This window comes from Varanus komodoensis, unplaced genomic scaffold, assembly GCF_004798865.1.
Source record: "Varanus komodoensis strain SLA01 unplaced genomic scaffold, ASM479886v1 scaffold6_4, whole genome shotgun sequence".
NCBI classification, from domain to species: Eukaryota; Metazoa; Chordata; class Lepidosauria; order Squamata; family Varanidae; genus Varanus; species Varanus komodoensis.
In genome coordinates, this window is record NW_025336347.1 from 13253465 (window position 1) to 13269086 (window position 15622).

At 41.0% G+C, this 15622-nt stretch overlaps 1 protein-coding gene across 13 annotated transcripts in view; it reads left to right on the forward strand.

Annotated features, from left to right (window-relative positions):
* Nucleotides 1–15622, forward strand: part of ADAMTS9 (ADAM metallopeptidase with thrombospondin type 1 motif 9) — a 156555-nt gene that overhangs the window by 47207 nt on the left and 93726 nt on the right. For all 13 annotated transcript variants that reach the window (XR_006416800.1, XR_006416803.1, XR_006416804.1 and 10 more), the window contains 6 exons: nt 5760–5941; nt 7171–7307; nt 9145–9262; nt 9528–9623; nt 13944–14107; nt 14218–14347. Coding sequence is in view for 9 of the 13 variants with exons in the window: in XM_044452059.1 (XP_044307994.1) it covers nt 5760–5941; nt 7171–7307; nt 9145–9262; nt 9528–9623; nt 13944–14107; nt 14218–14347 (827 nt within the window). In the remaining 4 variants the exon portion in view is untranslated. The remainder of the gene's footprint in view (nt 1–5759; nt 5942–7170; nt 7308–9144; nt 9263–9527; nt 9624–13943; nt 14108–14217; nt 14348–15622) is intronic.

A 15622-nucleotide genomic window follows, 5' to 3' on the forward strand; every position in this document is an offset into this window, starting at 1 on the left:
TCTCCCATTAAGTCACGCCTGCGCAAGATGTTTTAGATGTCATTTCTCATTTACCTCAGTGCCACATTGCTCTTTACCTGCTAAAAACACCACTAGGTGATTTTGCTATTTCTGTTTCATGTGATGAATTAATTGTTGGAAAGGGGCCTCAGCTAGGTGATACATGGCATTCATTGCGCCAAGGCAAAATCAGCTCAAGGTGACCTCTGTGTTAGGAAGTGATGCAAAGTTGGTACTGAGACATGCATTTTAGTTCCACAAATATTAGCAAGGTCCATGGGAAAGAAATCCAAGCCCTAGTCCAACCTACCTCACAGGATTGTTTTTGTGGGGTTAAGATGGAGGAGAAGATGTAAGCTGCCTTGAGCCCTTTGTAGGAAAAAGGCAGGATATGAATAAAAAATAAAAAATAAATGCCTTTAACATGTAATACTTCAAAGCCTGGTTTTACGAGAGTTTCCATATATTGTTTTTCATCAACTAAACTTGCCTGTCGAAATCAGTTCAAAGAATACTTGTTAGGAAGCATCTCTGACAGTAACTGCAGCTGTGAGTCTTCTTGGGTAAGTCTGTTAGCTTTGTGTGTCTGGATCCAACAAAGTTTGCCCAGGTTAACTGGCAAAACTGCTCCAGCTCTGTCAGGTTGGATAGGAGACCATTTGTGAATGGCGACTTTTAAGTCTTGCCTACTGTTATAAAAATAATGTGGAAAAGTCAAGGGTGTGGGAGTGACTCCTTCCCTAGGCATGCATGTCCTGTAGCTAGAGCTTCTCAGTTTAACATTTTGTGTTTTAATTGTGTTTCATTTCAACAGGATAGCTGCTATTGTTTTATACTGCATTTTAGTGTTTGTTTGTGAGCTGCCCAGAGAACATCTGTTATGAAGCACCTAGATAAACAGAGTTGATTTTGTTTGTTGCAAAATAAATAGAAGGTGGGAGGGAGAGGATGAAGGAGCAGAACTGTGGTGGAAGGAAGGTTTAAAATCCTAATGTGCAGAATTAATCTGTGTTGGGACCTCCAGAGCCACTATTTAATACGTCAAAAAGCCAAAAAGTACACTAAGGCTTATCATATCTAATTTAGTCCAGAATCACATAAATATTAAAGATAATGGTTAAGGTATTCTCCAGGTGAATTGTTTAGTTGCCCTCTAGCTAACCTTAGTACACTTAACGGTAATGTGACAAGTGGCATACTGCATATTATGAATGCGCATTAAGGGAAATGGCCTTGATGTCTTCAACTTGAGCCTACCCTTTTGCCAGTCCTGTGTGGGAAGAGCCTCATGTGCATGGCAGACACCCGGCAGCCTGGTAAGGGAGCTGCCAGTGCTCCAACACCCTCTCCTCCCCTTCCAAGCTGTGTTTGAGGACAGCCATTTGTTCACAAAAGCACACTTTTATAGCTTGGATGGGTGCAAGGACAAGAGAGAGAAATGGGGACCACATACTCCCCATGGCAATAGGGGGTCCACAGGAATAGTGAGTAGAAGTTTCATCCGTATGGCCTATACCAGCTTGGAAATGGCTCTGATGCGTAGTGTTCATGCAGCAAGCATAGACTGGGGGTCTGTGACCTGCTTTCCCGCAAGAAATATTGTCTATAAGCAATTTAAGTGCTGCATTAAGAAGACCAGTTGTAGTACCATGTGCAAAAATTGAAACAAAATATTTTCTTTTAGAATTGCCACAACCTTTCACTTCAAGTGGAATCTGAGGAGAATTTGGAGAGTTATGTTCTGACATAAGTTCTTTTGTGAGTCGATAAATCAATTTGTAATTGGATGCATTTGAGCAACACAATAAGCAACCCTGCATTGTTACCATGGTTCATGGCTTTTTAAACTATGATCCAGCCAACAGATGATCAAGAGTTTTTTATCATGGTTTTCATCATCCCCACTCAGTTCCCCTGCTGTTGGCATGTATCCTATTGGCCACTGTGCCTGAAATGCAATCTTAGGGAGCAATACACCTTGATTAGGTCGCCTACCTCTTCTTCATTGGTCCACACGCAGAGGCTTGATGGATCTTGCAGCTATCAGACTTTCCAGGGGACTCCTGATATTTGCATAGTAGGTCTGTGAAAACCATAATCCTGGATTCAGACAACATGATAGGTACAGAGAAACCAGAGAACAAACCATTGTTTCTTACGGTTTCCAAAGACCAGATTTACCGTGGTGAAATACCAAGTCTGGGTTCAGACAACACAACAGACCAACAATGGGATGTGTGAATGTGTGTATCTTTAAAAGCTATTTTAAAAACCCAAATATTGACATTGCTCATGAATGTACTACATATCCTTGATTTTGTTCCATCGGCTGTCCTGTTCCAACTAGAGCAAATGTTTGAATGGACCACGTTCATATTAAGCTGTATTTTGCTTAGATTCCGGTTTACCATGAATAAGTTAAAGGGACTTGTTCACTCCTGCGTTGACTGTGACATCCTAAGTTTGGTTTGTGCATCCTATTGAAAATCCAGAGTTGTAACCAATGAACAAACCTGGAGAGAAAAGCTAGAATTCCTAGTTCAGATCGCAGGCTAAACAAAGCAGGAGTGGAGAGACCCACTTGGGCTTGCTTACATTAAACCAGAATGTTACCATGTAATGTCTGAACACAGCCTATGAGGGTAGTGAGTGTTCTGGAACTGACTAGTGTGATACAGGAAAGAGTTAATTCATAGAGATCTAAAGATCTATCTGCCTGACAAAGGGAAGCTATTTCTAATATACTAATTTCTTCATAATGTAAATATAATCTCAAGTTTGACATAAGGCCTATTGATTAAATCAGCCAGTACTAAGAGACTGAAGGTAATTTATCAAAATGCTTTGAAGTATATTGGTGCATTTAATTTTTTATTCTGCCATCTTGCAGAGAATTGGGACAATTTTTTAAATTCTGTTTTGCAGAGGGTTTAAATGAGAACCTTGAAGTTCATCCAGACTTAGAACATACTGGGAGTAGACCCACTGAAATGGATGGAACTAAAGTTAGTCATGACTAATTTTAAGTCTCATTGATTTCAGCAGGTCTGCTCTAAGTATGACTTGTCTAGAATGGTGCTTCAACACAATTATTGCAGGAAGAAGTTGCAGAACTTTGAAACATATTAAGTTCATGATTGGCTAAAAGCAGAACAGTCACGCAAATAAAATTCACCCTTAAAATGGTCTTTGGGTCACATTACAGCCTTCTTGTCTCTGCCACCCAAGGCTCCTTTTTGCTAAAATTGCAATCCTTTATATACTTGGTTGGGAGGCTTCACATATGGTGGATAATTTCTGAGCAGGGCTTCTGTTCAAACAACTTACCTGATGTTTGGTTTCTGTATTCTTTGTAAGACTATTCCACCAACAATTCCTGGAAGTATATTTTCAGTCAGGCCGGTTGTTAAACAGGGCCCTAAACTTAAGAAAATTCTAGAAAAGCATCTGGTTCCAGAGGTCTGCAATTTCCCTCTAAGGAACTTGAGTTGATAGCTGTGGTGGAGCCCCTCCAGCAGTCTGAGACCATAAGGACTCGTCTTGCATGATCATCCATTGTTTAGACGATTCTGGATGACACTTGACTGCATAAATAAGGAAAGTGGATTTTCAAAACTTTACTTTGCATTAGTTATTAGCTAAGTTTGTCATATTAGCTAACTGGATATATACCATTTTTCGGGGGGGGGGTTTCCATTTCCACTTACTGTATACAATGTTTTCCTGTCCTTTCAAGGGAAAGACCAATTTCTAACTATTTCTGCATTTTGTTAGGCTGATCGGGAACTAGTGTGCAAATGAAAAGCCATTCCAGAGCTATAACTGTGTTTTAACCTGTTTGAAAGGAAGTTTTTGATTGAAAGCAAGCTTGATTACAGTGCTGTGAAGCTGATGAAAGAGAGTTTGGAAGCAAAATCCAGCATCTTGCAGTTGTTCCGATATATGGTATACTGCATCTGACATTTTAAAAGAATCACACAAGAAAATGGAATTGCCTTCAAAAGTTATTGGAGGCAACCTTCAGAGCTAGCTTCATGCAGATTACTGTTTATACTTCTCAAACAAAAATATTTAATTAAGTAAAATAATTTTAAAGTGCATAGTTGATGGCATGTAGCAACAACACAAGAATGTTTTTTTAAAACTTGCTCTTTCAGTGCTGTTCTGTGCATGTCTACTCAGAAGTAAGCCCCACTGAGATCACTGTGGCTTGTTCCTATGTAAGTGGGTGTGAAATGTCTTAGACACTCTTACCTAGGAGTAAAAACCATTAAGTTCACCAGGGTTTGCTTCTGAGTAGATATCAGAAGCAGATCTCTTTAAAAGAAATTGAGGCTAACCTATTAACCTTTGACAATTAAATATCATATATTTGCAATCACAGTTTTTGCTATTGAATTCAATGAACCCTACAGTATTTATTGAAAACGGATACAGTCTGGCAGTCAGTGTATTTGATTTCAACCCAGAAGGCAGGAGTATTAAGTGAGCAGTGGTCCTTGGCCAAGCCAATTCTTTTTCTCCTGATCACAGGACTGCTTCATTTTTGACATATTCTTTTACATAGATCTTCTGTGTGCAGGAAGAAGTATGCGCAGTATCACTATGAAATGAAGTGTGCAAATTAACTTTGCAATGAGTGCCATGGACTGGTTGTGTATATGCTTGTGGGATTTTATCTCATCTTTCTTCATAACAATGTTGGAGGATCATACTAGTGGTTTATAATCAGGCAGCCCTCTTTAAATGTGCTCAGGAAAAATGTTTACATAGCAAGGGCGCCAGACGTTTACCATTTGTGACCCATCAACTAGATGCCAGTCATACGAACAAATGTTAGACTGCCAGGTGCCTGGCAATCCAGGACAACAGTAAAACTGTGCATTTATTTAGGCCCAGAGTTAGCTGGTGTCATGTGTCATGCTTGGATGGGGTACTACATTTGCCCTGGATGGTATATCTATATCTGTATACTGCAGATGTGAAGTCAGTTTGTGCCAAAAAATCCTGACATAATTATCTCTGCCTACTGGTGTATTTGACCAAGAACAAGTATTGTACCCTAGCCATTGCTTCTGTTTTTCTCTCCTGTACTGTGTGCCTTAATCAACACATCTGGCATTTGTCAAATTGCAGTTTCCCATTGGATCTAACTACAAGTGCTAACTACAAGTCAAGATTGCAAACCAAGGTTTGAGCCTAGTTTTGAAGACAGGATGTGTGAAGCTAACATTTCCTTCTTCAGGCATAATAGGACACTAACTGAATGAACCATGGTAGTGTTGGATTAAAGCATGTAAAAGAAGGCAGAAGGGAGAGACTGAATGGAACTTCATAGGCACAAGACTCATTCCACTAACATACCATATTAGACTGAGTTCATTATTCTGAACTAAGCTGCAATATAGCATCTCCACTAGTATTTCCTCTTTTGTTTTGTTTTGTTTGATTCCTATCAAACCTTACAAATATGTTCCAACATCCTGAAAGAACTAGTTCCTGTTACAGAACAAGTGGAAATTTAAGACTTACCACTCTAGTTGACCAGCAACAGCTTGGTGGCCTTCAGAGACAGCTTTTTAAGCATCTAAATAGGAAAAGACTAGCCAACTTAATCCCAGTTCTGTTAGGGCATTATATACTGGAATGAAGTTAGAAGACAAGAGAAGCAATCAAAAACTTATTTAACTGATTGGTTGAATCTGTGAGTGAATGTGTGTGTGTTAAATGAGTTTATAATGTACACTTCATTTTTTTAGACCAAAAAATGGTGGAAGATACTGTGTGGGGCGCAGAATGAAATTTAAATCCTGCAACACTGAACCATGTCCTAAGCAAAAGAAAGATTTCCGTGATGAACAATGTGCAGTGTTTGATGGGAAGCATTTTAACATTAATGGTCTACCTCCTAATGTGCGTTGGGTTCCCAAATATAGCGGCAGTAAGTATATCAACAAATGAACTAGATGCTAGGTCTCATGAGACAGACACATCTGCCTTCCAGCTTAGTTGCATGTGTTTCCACTAGACGTCCAGAGACTTTTTTAGTAATGGGACGGCATAGAAAAACTTTAAACAAACAAACAAACAGACCAGGAGTGGGCAACTTGTAACCCTCCAACCCTGCTACTCCCATCAGCTAGGGAAGCAAAACATGAGTTTGTCTAGATTGTCCAAATGCCAACTCAAAGGTATGTCTGTCTTATTTTTGCATCAGATTGCAATCTTTGGGTTTTTTTCATTTTGCTGGAAAATATATGTGCATTTTCATGTGTATTTTTCCAAATGAACACATCTATTATATGCATCTTCTCCCATTGACCAAAGCACGATTGCACTTGTATGCATTTTTATGTACATTTTTCAAGCATACACATGTTCTCAAATGCATTTGAATCTATATTAAGTCTGGGTGCTCTGAACTGGGTTTATCCCAACATAAAATGAACTGGAATGAATTTTTCATGCATCCTTACCATCAGCCCTAGCCAATGTTTAAGAATGATTGGAGTCACAGTCTACAAATTGCCTACCCCTTCCTAGGTCTTGGACTGACTCACACTGCCTTTTTTAAGATGCAAAGGTTCTCATGAGGTAATTTCCCTCCCAGTATTCATGTCTCTAATCAGTCTGGCAGAGTTCCCCACATGCTTTAGATAGCAGGTTAGAATGACCTGGAAAAATCTGCCAAACAAACACAAGCAAAATCACAAGAGATTATCAAGATATAGTAATGGCAATCTTACAAGAAAATAATGCAAAAATATTTATGTGCACGTGTGCGCACGCACAGAGAGAGAGAGAGAGAGATTTGTCACCAGCCAATTCAGTTGTTTGGACTTTTGGGTCTGTTTTTGATGTGCTCCAGCTTAAAACAATCCCTGCTTTAAGGGATTATTAAAATTATTCCACCTGCTCTCTTCCTCCACTTCTTTGCTTTTCCCACTGCACTGGAGCCCCGCCTGATTGTCCACTTTTCTGCCACACTGTCTGGTAAATGAGCTGGGTGAAGTCCAGCATGCAAAAAATGGCCAGCAACCTGTTTCTTGAGTATGGGTCTCCAAGGGAAGGGACACAAATTTAGAGTACTGGGACAATGACAGCATTGCAGTCACACTGTACAGAGTGAAAAACTAGCAATAAAATAACCTGATTGTTTTGCCTTGGCAGTTTTGATGAAAGATAGGTGCAAGCTCTTCTGCAGAGTGGCAGGAAACACGGCCTATTACCAGCTCAGGGACAGGGTTATTGATGGCACCCCTTGTGGCCCAGACACAAATGACATCTGTGTTCAAGGACTTTGTCGGGTAAATATTGCCTTCTTCTGTTGAACTAGCTAACTCACTTGATGCAAGGGTTAATCTCTCTATCCTTCTCTCATATGAGCTGATATCTCTGTTTCATACTCTTCATATTCAGTTAAACCAAAGAACATTGTCAGCTTTCCTAGGCTGTAATATTTCCCTTTCAGGATTCTGTTTGCCTTACTCTTGATTGTGTTTTTCAGTGTTCTTGAAAAAACAGATTATGAAATAATGGGGGATTTCCAGTAATTTTAAGTAGGGATGTACAGATTTTATTAAATCTGTTCCTTCTGTTTGATAGATAGTCAAGTGCTTTCATTTCATCATCTGTTCATTGATCAAAGTTATTTTTATAATGAGAGTATCATTCTTGTTTGTAAATGCACCCTTCTACAAATGGAGAAGTGCAATTCTGCTCCTCCACAAAAGGAAAAATAAAAAATAGGTCTGCATATCCATGGAATCTAGGTGGCTTGGAAAAAGTTGTCTCATTGCAGAGCTTCCCACTTGGACTCATAGAAATCGAAATGCAGCTTCATCCTTTGCAGATTTCTCTGACATCCCCAATTGTGATTGGGGGCCCATGCCAGAGATGGGGAAACTTTGCCCCCTGCAGGTGTTATTGGACTCCGTTAGAGACGGTTGTGCATGGCAAGGCCACTTTGCAGTCAGAATGTATGGAACTCAGTTGGTGGCCAGAGAAACATCCTTGCAGCTGCCACCACCCTTGGGCGTCTTCACTTGCACAGTGGCTTTCCCAGTGTGGCAGGCACTGCCCACCCCTGACCGCTACCTTTATCGCTGACTTATGATTGGAGGTAACAGCAGGAATTCCTTCAGGAATCCTCCAAGTCCTTCTCCCTGGAGGAATCCAGGAAGGCTCGTGGGCCACATTAGGTCTGTGTGTGGGAAGATGTCCTCCTCTTCTGTAGAATGGATTGCCTGCATATAGGCACATATTTAAATGGTTTAAGGTTCTTAAGATACCTTATGATAACAAAATAAATGTAGTAGACATGTGTTTCTCTGAACATCTGAAACCACTCTTAAAACACAACATTCAAGGAAACCTGCCTGAAATTGTGAGGTAACTCTGTGTTCTTGAACAGCTGCTTTTGATCTTTGGCCACACAGTAGTAAATATCTGCTTCTTCCTCAAGCCTTATTCTTGCCAGAAATACCAAAGTTGAGGACTAGGCCACAGTACCTGTATGACTGGCCTAATTACTTCGTGTAGCAGGGACACTTGCATGTTGATAGAACCACTCATGCTGATTCCACTTGGAACCAGCACTATATAATTAGCTGTGCAATCATAATTGCACTGCTGATTAGCTGGAAAGCGCAGCCTTCCCCAAGCGGAAGCCCTCCAGATGTGTTGGACTACAGCTCCCATCAGCCCCAGCAATCATGGCCAGTGTTTTGAAGTGCTGGGAAGTATAGTCCAGAGCATCTGAAGAAACCATGTTGGGGACGACTGCCATAGGGACACAGCCTGATCCATTTTTATACCATCCCTGCCTATGTTCATGAGGCAGAAGCAGAGCAGGGTCTCATCTGCAGCTCCCGCAGGTCCCCCTGCCCCCTCTGCACACACGTCTCTCCCAGCATGCCGAGTGGTTTTATACTTCAATTGGCAGGCTTGGATGAGACTCGTTTTTCAAGTCCTAATTGGAAGATGGTTATAATTATAGCTTGACAGGACATTGGAGAAGAAAAGAATGAATGAGGCTGTCAGAGGCCTTCACTGGCCGATGTATGTTTTTCATTTGGAGCCCTGTAAATTCTATCCTATGTTCATATTTGTTCAATCTAGTTCTGAACTTTTCTTTCTTTAAAGCAAGCTGGATGTGATCATGTGCTGAATTCCAAGGCCAGAAGAGATAAATGCGGCGTGTGTGGTGGCGATAATTCATCATGCAAAACTGTTGCAGGGACATTCAATACAGTGCACTATGGTAAGACTCTCATGCAGAAAACTTCACCCAGAGAAATGCTTGGGGATAGGAAGCCCCTTAACTTGTTTAAAATGCTTAACTTCATAATGAACAAGATCTCCCTTTAGCTATTGGATACTTGAGTCCCTTGCTACTTGATGGTAATGTTACATAAGTTTAGTTGTTGTCAGTCCCAGTGACTACTCAGCTTTGCTTCACCATGTCCATTAAACAAGCAATGGATACAAATGTACAATAAACTTGACTCTCTAGTTTGTTTTCCCAGGTTATAACACTGTGATACGCATACCAGCAGGTGCTACCAATATAGATGTACGGCAGCATAGTTACTCAGGGAAACCAGAAGATGACAACTACCTTGGTAAGATGTGGTACTCATTAGCAACTGAAGACTTGAGATATTTCTAGACGTGTAAATACTTCTGTGTCACAGAACCACTATTTGGAAAGGGAGCTAAAGCTCACCTGGTCTAAGGTCTCTCTGTAGAGATGCCCATGTATTGAGTCAGGAAGTTCCCATGACAAAACATTCTTGGCACATTACACCTTCTGAGGATGCAGCTACACATAATGTTAACTGTGTGGCTAGCAGGCATGTCCAGGGATTTTTTAAACCCTTGGCAGGGATTTTCATCAGGACCACAGTGTTTGACCCTTCCCTCTACACCTGCAGTTCTAACAGAAGCCATTCCCCCATATACTGCAGTAAGCCTTAAGGGGGAAAAATCTCTCCCTGGCACTAATGAGAACTTTCCCCCCTGTAAGATTCATTGCTGTGCTTGGAGTGGGAAGATCATAGTTGCTGGGGAGGAAATTATGAATCTTTCTTCCTCAAACATTGTGCTCCCCATTAAGATTGCCCTCCTTGCCTAAGATTTTTAAAAATCTCCTGACTGGACAGCTAGCTACAAATTTAACATAGCATTTACATTAAATCTTGTTGAAAATCTATGCTGGAGAACAAGGAGAAGCCAGAGTAGCCTAGAGTAGTATTTAATAGGATACTTTACTCAGGCATTACAGTCACTCCAGTGGCTTTTCTTGTGTCTTGCCTGGGGTTAGGCACAAAGAACATGTAGTATTTCCTTTTTGTAGTGGCCTGTTTGTGGTGAAGGTGACCTTCCAACATAGGAGGAATCAAATCACATCCTGAAGTTTGGGGTGTGTGAACTTTTTACCTTGCTATTTCACTCTCCTACAAGAGAAAAAAGTCATTTTTTCTGCGGGCTTCTCAATGTTCTTCAGCATTATCGTAACCCAGGAGTGCATGATGTCTGTATTCCGTATGCTGTGAAAATTCCTCTTGCTTGTGTACTGGAAGTGTAATCATTCCTTATTTTTTGCAGTTCATGGAAATGAAGAGCACCTTCAATTCTATGCAGAGCTCTCCTTTAGAGCAATATAGTAGCTGTGATGGGTGAAATGGTGGGGAAACTAACTTAGAAAATTAACTACATAATCGCATTAGTGTGAAGTTGTGCAGCCAGAGTGCTGTTTTCAGGAAAATGTCCTTTTAAGAAAGCGTTTAGAGTTTTAAGCCTCTGACATTTTTTGCAAGCTCAAATTCGGCATAAAGCAAAATGCAAAACGTGATATTCACCAAACACCTTCTGAATCTCCATTTTAAAGATCTGCTTATATAGCCAGAAAGCAAACAAACAAAACCACTATTTATTTATAATTAGATAAAGGTATGTGTTTGTGGGGAAAGGTATGTAATGTAATGTTTCATGATATGAATATATAGGGAGGGTAGAGAAGATGAGATAGTGAGCTAATGCAAATGCCCACACAGACACATACGTGTGTGTGTGTGTGTGTGTGTGTGTGTGCGCACAAGATAGAGAGAGAGCGAGAGAGCGCAAGGAAGAGAGAGAGAGAGAGAGAGAAGAAGACCTGGTTTGCACAGCATGGCAAACCACCAAGTCACCAATGGTAGCTCTGTGTTGTACACTGGCATAATTCAAACCATGGCTTGTCATGTCATGCAAATCTAGCAAGTATGGATTGTTGGCATGATTAGTAAACCACCCAGAATCCATGGAGAGTTTTAAGGTTGTGGGTACTTGCTTAACCATACCAATCATGCCAATCATGTACCCTTGCTAAGTAACTATCAAGTGACAAGCCACCACCTTCCCCTTGCCTGGCCTGAATATGCAAAATGGCAAGCAGCACGTGTCACAAAGCTCCATGGGTAAATGAGCACGCAGTGACATGTGAACACGCAGAAAGAATTTTCATATATTTAAGGGCTGTGTGAAAAACTCAGTAATTTTATAGTGGCAGTTAATGCTGCTCAAGGTTTGGAGACTATCCCAGTATTCCTGATTTTCATTGTTCATCCTTCACTGTCAGCAGTAGGGAAGAAGTGGTTTCTATGAGAAAACTGTGATAGTGGGGAATCCAGCGGCCACAGTTAAGGGGATGGTTAAGGCCTTTACATTGCAGTTGTATACTCCTGCTTTAGAAAATATACAACTGTGTTCATGAGCATAGCAAAACCCTTTGGGTGCACTTGTAGTCACCAGGCTTGTCCTTGTTAGCATGTGTCCATGTTGACTTGTGCATGTATCAAAAGCTGAAGCAAAGGTCTTCCTGAGAGTTTAGAAATAATATGCCCAGTGGATCTGCCTGTAGTATTCCTGAAATGCAGTATGGGGGTGGAATATACATAGTATTTGAATGGAAGAGATCTAGTATTTGAATGGAAGAGATACACATTTATTTATATTTAGTTGAGAAAAGGAAACCTGGCCTACTGACTGTAATCACTTTAGCACATGAAAAGCCTAAATTTAGGCGCAACCTTTGGAATTCTGCCTGAGGGCTAATGGGAACTTCAGGCAATTTAGCCTCTGTAGTGTGCCATAAAGAGCAATAACTGTAAATTGCTGGCTGAGCAATTTAGCAGAGGGCTCTTCGGGAGCTACATTCAGAAGTGTTTGTGAGGTTGAAGGACAACATCATTTGAAGGATTTTTTCATGTCAAGAGTCTGTCTAAGCCTCACAGATGCACCCACAACTCTCACACAGAGGGAATTGCTTAATTAGCAATTACGCAGAAATGGCTTCATTCACACTTCAGTTGAAAATGGGCAGCAAATGTGCTGTCAGAGGATCAGAGTGTTAATGGTCTCCGAGTATTAGTCATACAGTTTGAGAAATGTGAGACCTTCCAGGTGCTGTGATTTCTTCCTGGAATCTGCACAGCCTTTCCTTAGCTCTTGCAAAAAAAGCCAGGTGACTTTACCACCAGGGTTCCCATCATAGCAAGGGGAAATGAGAGTTTCTTAGTACTCGGGACTGCTTGATTGCCGGAAAATTGTAATGGCTCTCTTGCCAAGTGCCACTAGCACTTGCTACTGGAGTATACCAAGGCTCATTTGCCTTTGTGTCTTGCTTATCGATTTCTCAAAAGGATATGGTTAGCTATTGTGGAAAGCAAGATGTTTGACTAGATAGACCTCAGGCAGTTATCCTGATGTCACCTGATTAATGATATCACTGTGGAGAGCTGCTGAAATCCCTCCCTGCTGTAAATGTTTCACCATTTTCAAAGCCCCTTTAAAAAAAACCTGTGTATTTCCTCTCTCCAAGACTGCAGCACATGCTCTCTACAATATTAAAATATCAGGCCCCCCTTTGTGTCAGTTTTCATGGAAGCCTCGTTCAGTGTAGCATTTCAATTCCTGCCCTATTCAGTCTGGGCTTTTTGTAGCCATTTATCCAAATTGGCTAGTTGGTGCACACAACCACTTCTTGGCTGTCCCTCAGTGGTAACAAGCAACCATATGGATGGTGTAAATTGGTGTCCTGCAACAGCAGGAGGTTGGTCTTGATGGCCTCCATGGCCTCTTCCAACTCTACTATTCTATTCCAACTCTACTGTTGCATTTGGCATATGCAAACCATGGTTTGTCATGGCATGCAAACCTAGCAAGTATGGATTGTTGCCATGGGTTAGTAAATCCCCATTCCCTCCCAGAAGAGTTACAAAGACTGACTGAATTTGGCTCTTCTACTGTTGCTGTTTACCTGGGCTAGCCTGGCATCAAAGCCAGTTAGCCTCTAGGCAGGACTAACTGGTGCTGGATTGCTCACAGTTAGGTGGCTCTCATTTAGAATGCTATTTGGGCCGATTGACCAGTTTTAGGGGGATTTATTCTGCATATAGAAAGGGTAGACTTGAAATTTCATGTCATAAATCACAGGAAAAGAAGAATGGAATCACTGACCTTTCACATCCATTTCCTCATAGCATTTTTTTCTGGTCACTGTTGGAAACGAGGTCACTGGACTACTGTCAGTTCTAGCAAAAATATTCTAATTAAAATGCTCCATGGAAAATCTGATCCAAACCTAATTCCTAATGCCTCAGTCCACTTATTCTGTGCATAGGAATGAAGGGAAAGTGTTGAATGCAAGCTGTTCCAGATGACTTATGGTGAAGTATCCTCTATGCATGCATCAGTCTAGAGGGTCTGTGACACACAGCCGCTCACATGTCTCATTCTTGCTAGGTTGCTTTGGCAAATACAAATTAAGCTCCTGTTTTCATTTTGAACAATAGGTAATATACAGTGCATTTCAACTTGCAACCTTTCTGGTCTGTGGAGGAAAACTACATTGTTTTCATTTGTTTGTGTTTGTTTTGTGTGTTTCGCTTCTGTGTGGATAGCATTATCAAGTAATGAAGGCTTCATATTAAATGGAGATTATGTCGTCAGCATGTTTAAGAAGGAAATCAAGGTTGGAAATGCCGTGATAGAATATAGTGGCTCAGACACACCCATTGAACGAATCAATTCTACATACCGTATCGATCAAGAAATTGTTCTTCAGGTGAAAAATGCCTTATTTTAAAAAGAAAATTCTCTAGATGCTACTCTTCTCATTTTGCTTTTTGGTGAAGTAGCCCAGATCTTACGCTTTTTTGTCTCTGTCCCTCTCAGGTTTTATCAGTGGGTAATTTATATAACCCTGATGTTCGATATACATTCAATATCCCCATTGAAGATAAACCTCAGCAGTTTTTTTGGAATACCTATGGCCCTTGGCAGCCCTGCAGTAAACTGTGCCAAGGTATGTGGTTTTAAGACTTTTCAAAAATCACTTCCTTTATTTATTGGTTTATCTTGCATTCTGGTGTTGATGGCAAATGCGTTTCTCTTGTCTGCTTTCAGCTTCCAATATAATTCAAGTGTTGTGTTTCCTGTGCGCTGTCATAGTGGAATGATGTACACCATCATTAAGTCTCCATTTGAATGCTTTAGGTTTTCGGATAGCTTTTACAAACTAGGGTCTGTCCACCAGGAGTTGGCTCTTTGGCTTGCTTTGCCCAAGGCAAAGGATGGAACCACCAGACACAAGCAGACACTGCAGTTTTGCATGCAGCCGCTCAGTTGCCATTTGGAATATGGTGCACAAGGGGAAGTTTGAAATGTTAGTGACATGTGCATCTTGCTCTCCACTCTCCTTTCTAAGCTCAGGAGATTAGTTTGCACACCTGTCCTCTCAGGCAGATGTGCAAGGTCTTCTGACATTGAGGATTACAAAGCTGCTTGTAGGGGTGGAGGAAGTAAAACAACAGCAGCAAACTGAAAGCCTGGGGTCATGTGTGCTTCCTCTTCTTCTTGCATTCCTTAATTTCCCAAGATGCTCCCGGTGGAAACTTGTGCTCTTGGTAAATTATTTATATAACTGGCTCATGACAAATAAAATGGTCTATAAATCAACCTCGGCCTTTATGGTGTTTGAACAAAATGACTGCTGCTTAACCCATCGGAACCGCATTTCACTATTCCTGTGATACAAGTATGATCCAGCCATCCTCCTCACCATATTCCTTTCTCTTTTTTCTACAACTAAGGTAGACAGTGCTCCTAATTTGCATGGTGCAGCATAGTCTTTTATGTGGTCCCAAGAATTTTATTTATTTACTTATTTAGAAAATTTCTATGCCACCCCATTCGCCGAAGCCTCGGGGCGGCTCACAAATATATCAATTAAAATATTATACAATAAACATATAAAACAAGTTAACAATATAAAATAAGTCGCCCTGGCCGAAGAATAAAATAAATAAATAGTATTAACAGTTAAAATGACGTTTGAATAAAAAGTGCATTCCATAGATTGGGCGCCACTGCAGAGAAAGCCTTCCTCCGAGTACCTACCCTCCTAATTTCCTTCACGAAGGGTTCCCGGAGAAGGGCCTCTCCTGCAGATCTCAGGGGGCGGGCGGGCATATATGGACGTAAGCGCTCCTTCAGGTAGCCAGGACCCAAGCCGTTTAGGGCTTTATAGGTCATCACCAACACCTTGAATTGGGCCCGGACTTCAATGGGAAGCCAGTGA